General features: G+C 62.8%; 1 protein-coding gene across 1 annotated transcript in view; it reads left to right on the top strand.

Moving 5' to 3' along the window:
- Positions 1 to 3,442, top strand: part of NAT10 (N-acetyltransferase 10) — a 32,956-nt gene that overhangs the window by 6,332 nt on the left and 23,182 nt on the right. Inside the window, exons 7-8 of the mRNA XM_014593075.2 lie at positions 237 to 351; positions 448 to 555. Coding sequence (XP_014448561.1) covers positions 237 to 351; positions 448 to 555 — 223 coding nt within the window. The remainder of the gene's footprint in view (positions 1 to 236; positions 352 to 447; positions 556 to 3,442) is intronic.

Here is a 3,442-nt window from a genome sequence, read left to right as displayed (position 1 = left end):
GTTTGTGCTGTGTTGTGTGGGGCTCCAGGAGGCTGAGGCTAACACCTGGGGGTGGGCGTTGGGCTGCGTGTGGTGGAGGCTTGGAGCACCCTCGGGGAGGCACACTGGGCTCCCACCCAGCTCCACCAGCCTCTGCATCGGGCTTCCCGGCAGCAAAGCGGTTTTCCCAAAGAGGTGCCCTGCCCTCCGTCTTGTGCTCAGAGGCCGCCCCACCTCAGTCTGTGCTTTGCCCACAGGTTCATCCTGTCCCTGGCCTCGTGTAAGAAGTGCCTTGTCATCGATGACCAGCTGAATGTCCTGCCCATCTCCTCCCACATAGCCACCATCGAGGCCCTTCCTCCACAGGCTCCGTTGAGTGGTCCAGGCCGGGCGGGGCCAGGCCGGGCGGGGCCAGGGTGGGGCTGAGTCGCCCTGGGCCCCACAGAGCAGACCTCCTCTCTCCTCTAGGGCGAGGGTCTCAGTCCCTCTGACCTGGAGCTGCAGGGACTGAAGGAGGGCTTGCAGGACACGCAGCCTGTGGGTGTGTTGGTGGACTGCTGCAAGACCCTCGACCAGGTGAGCCCGGCCTCTGAGCCTCCCCGCTTGGCTCAGGCCATGTGGGGAACAGTGCAAGCGCGGGCCACCCCGCTGGGGCCAGGGGCGGGACTGGGCGTCCTGCGAGAACCTCCCTCCGCACAGGTCTGCCCGCACCACCGCCACCGTTTTGGTCTGCGAGAGACATAGGTCTAGAGCTCACTGCCGCCTCGGCCCCACGGGTTGTCAGGGCTCAGGGCTGGGGTGATGGGTCACATTCTGGAGACGTCCCCTGTGTGTTTCCAAGAGAAGGTGATCTTGCCTTTTTTTTTTTTTTAAGAAGTTTTTGCTGTAGTACTTGTGCACTCGCTAGAGAGCCAGAGAGTGGGAAATCACTCCTGGGGGACGTGCCCACACCACAGCCTCTTCTCCTTTCTCTACTTGGAATCCTGGGTGTGCACATGTTCCCGGCGTGAGTCTCAAACCGACAGGTCCGGGACTCGAGCCCCAGTGGGCCGTGTGTGTGTGTGTGTGTGTGTGGGGGGGGGTCTAGCACTCTAACCACTGCACCGCCAGCTGGGTTTTGACACCAGACGAGGAGTTTTTAGTAGCTGGAGGTGTGTACGATGAAAAAAATCACGTGAGGGTACAACGTTTCTTGTACCAGAATAAACTCATTTTTCGCTTCCGTTTTCCACAGACTTTCGAAGCGTGAGTGCAAGGGCTGCGCTTGGGGTATAAAGAAGTGGGGGGCCTGCGGTGTGAACCCCAGGGTGTGCCGCTGGCTGGAGCCCTGGACCCAGCACTGAGTCACTGTGCTGTTGCCCTTGTTCTACAGCTTGCCAGGCGATCTCAGGCCCTCCGAAGGGGCCGTGCTGAAGGGCGTGGCCCCCACTAGGCGTTCGGCCTGCCTCCAGCGCTCTGCTCTCCTCAGCAGTGCCGCGGGACAGTCTCACACATCAGTCTAGGGCATGGTTCCCCAGGAGGCGCCGACAGGCCAGTGCCACGTGCCAGGCAGGGACAGGGTCATGCCCCCGCAGCCTTACCAACACGGTGCTCCCAGCCAACACAGTGCAGCTTTGCCAGTACTGTGCAGCCGGCCAGCACGGTGCAGCCTTACCCACCGGGCACTGCCTGTCGGCACAGTGCACTTGCAGACACGCTCCCCGCTAGCACGGTGCTGCCTTACCCACCGGGCACTGCCTGTCGGCACAGTGCACTTGCAGACACGGTGCTCCCCGCTAGCACGCACCGGGCACTGCCTGTCGGCACAGTGCACTCGCAGACACGGTGCTCCCCGCTAGCACGGTGCTGCCTTACCCACCGGGCACTGCCTGTCGGCACAGTGCACTCGCAGACACGGTGCTCCCCGCTAGCACGGTGCTGCCTTACCCACCGGGCACTGCCTGTCAGCACAGTGCACTCGCAGACATGGTGCTGCTGATCTCGTCAGTCTGCCCAGCTGGGCTGGGGAGCAGGCTCGTGGTCTAGACTTGTTCTGCTTGCCTTGTGTGAGAGAAGCCATTCCTCGAATGGCTCTGGTCACCTGTGCTTGCTTCTGCTTTTGGTGACCTCGCCTGCTCGGTTCTGCCCACTCGCTCTTTAACCAGGTTTCTGTGCTGGCCTTTTCTTTCAGAACGTGACTTCCGCTAGAGCGCGTTCTCAGTCCAGGTCTGATCCCCTTGTGTTGGGCCCGTCCAGTTACGTTCTTGGGGCTGAGGGCTCCCTGCTGCCCGGCCAGGCAGGAGAAGGTGGTGGTCAGCAAAGCCCAGATTTAGACATGTCGGACACAGGCCTGCTCAGACTTTGGGTCTGGAGCAGCGCTAACTCCTGAAGGCCCCTTCTGTCTGTGGGCTTGTGTTCCTTCAGGGACACAGCTAAAGTCTTGACCTCAGGTCGTGGGACGGCTTCACTGGCCCGATTGGCCAGGAGTGCCCATGCCTACCCCCAGGACAGACTCCTACAGGGGCACAGCTGCTGCGGCGTGGGGGGCCGGCCTCACTCGGTGCCTTCAATCTTGCCTCTTGGGGCTAGCCATACCCTGTGCACTGGGCTGGGCTTGCACGGGGACGTGCCCCTCCCCAGCTCACTTCTGTGGGGACAGCCGGGCCAGCAGTGAAGGGGCCAGCAGGTCAGGCAGCTGCCTGTCCAGGAAGAAGGTGGCAGGGGAGCTGAGTGTGGTGGTGTGGGTGCTGCCCCCTCTTCCCCGGGTCAGCGAGGGCCTTGTTCAGGTGATCCTCTGGCCAGGCTTTGAAGTTCAGATGGGTCACGTGGCTCTCGGAGGGACGGGGGTCGGGGAGGGAGGTGTGGTGGCTGAGGTCGGGGCTCCTCACGTGCACAGGACTAGCGAGGGTGGCTGTGCAGGGCCACGCAGCCATCGAGGACTTGGGCACTGAGGTCATTGCTACACAGGGGCAGGGTGGGTGTTGGTTTTAGCACAGCTTTGGGGGGGCTCGGGCTTCTCTTTGAAAGGGCCCTCGGCTGCCCTGTGGCTGGGCTGGCTGGCCGGCATCACGCAGGCAGGACGGCATTCGGGTGGAGGCCCTGTGGGATTGTGGGCGCGAGCTGGTGTCACCGGCAGGATCTGAGGCAGATCAGCTCAGAGCGACAGTCAGGCTTTTGGTCTGCACAATGGCAGTCGGTGGACGTGGGTGGGCTATGGCTGGGGGAGCCCTGGGGCCCGTGGGCATCTGGTGGGATTGTTCAAGATGTCGTGATGTTGGGAACATACAGCAGTCGGTCCCTGAGAGGGTCTGGCGTGTGGGAAGAGGTCTCTCCCAGCCTGACCTTGGGGTCAGCGGCGTCTAGAGGGCCCTGGAGGCCCTGAGACGTCCAGTGCCAAGCAGGTTCTCTGGGGGTGGAGGGCCGCCCTGGCCTCTCCCAGACTGTCCCGAACCCGCGGGACCAATCGGGCAGGGAAACTCGAACG

This window comes from Tupaia chinensis, unplaced genomic scaffold (assembly GCF_000334495.1).
Source record: "Tupaia chinensis unplaced genomic scaffold, TupChi_1.0 Scaffold139733_1, whole genome shotgun sequence".
Taxonomy (NCBI): domain Eukaryota; kingdom Metazoa; phylum Chordata; class Mammalia; order Scandentia; family Tupaiidae; genus Tupaia; species Tupaia belangeri.
Note: the sequence above shows the minus strand (reverse complement) of the source record. Positions and strands in the feature narration are given on the sequence as shown.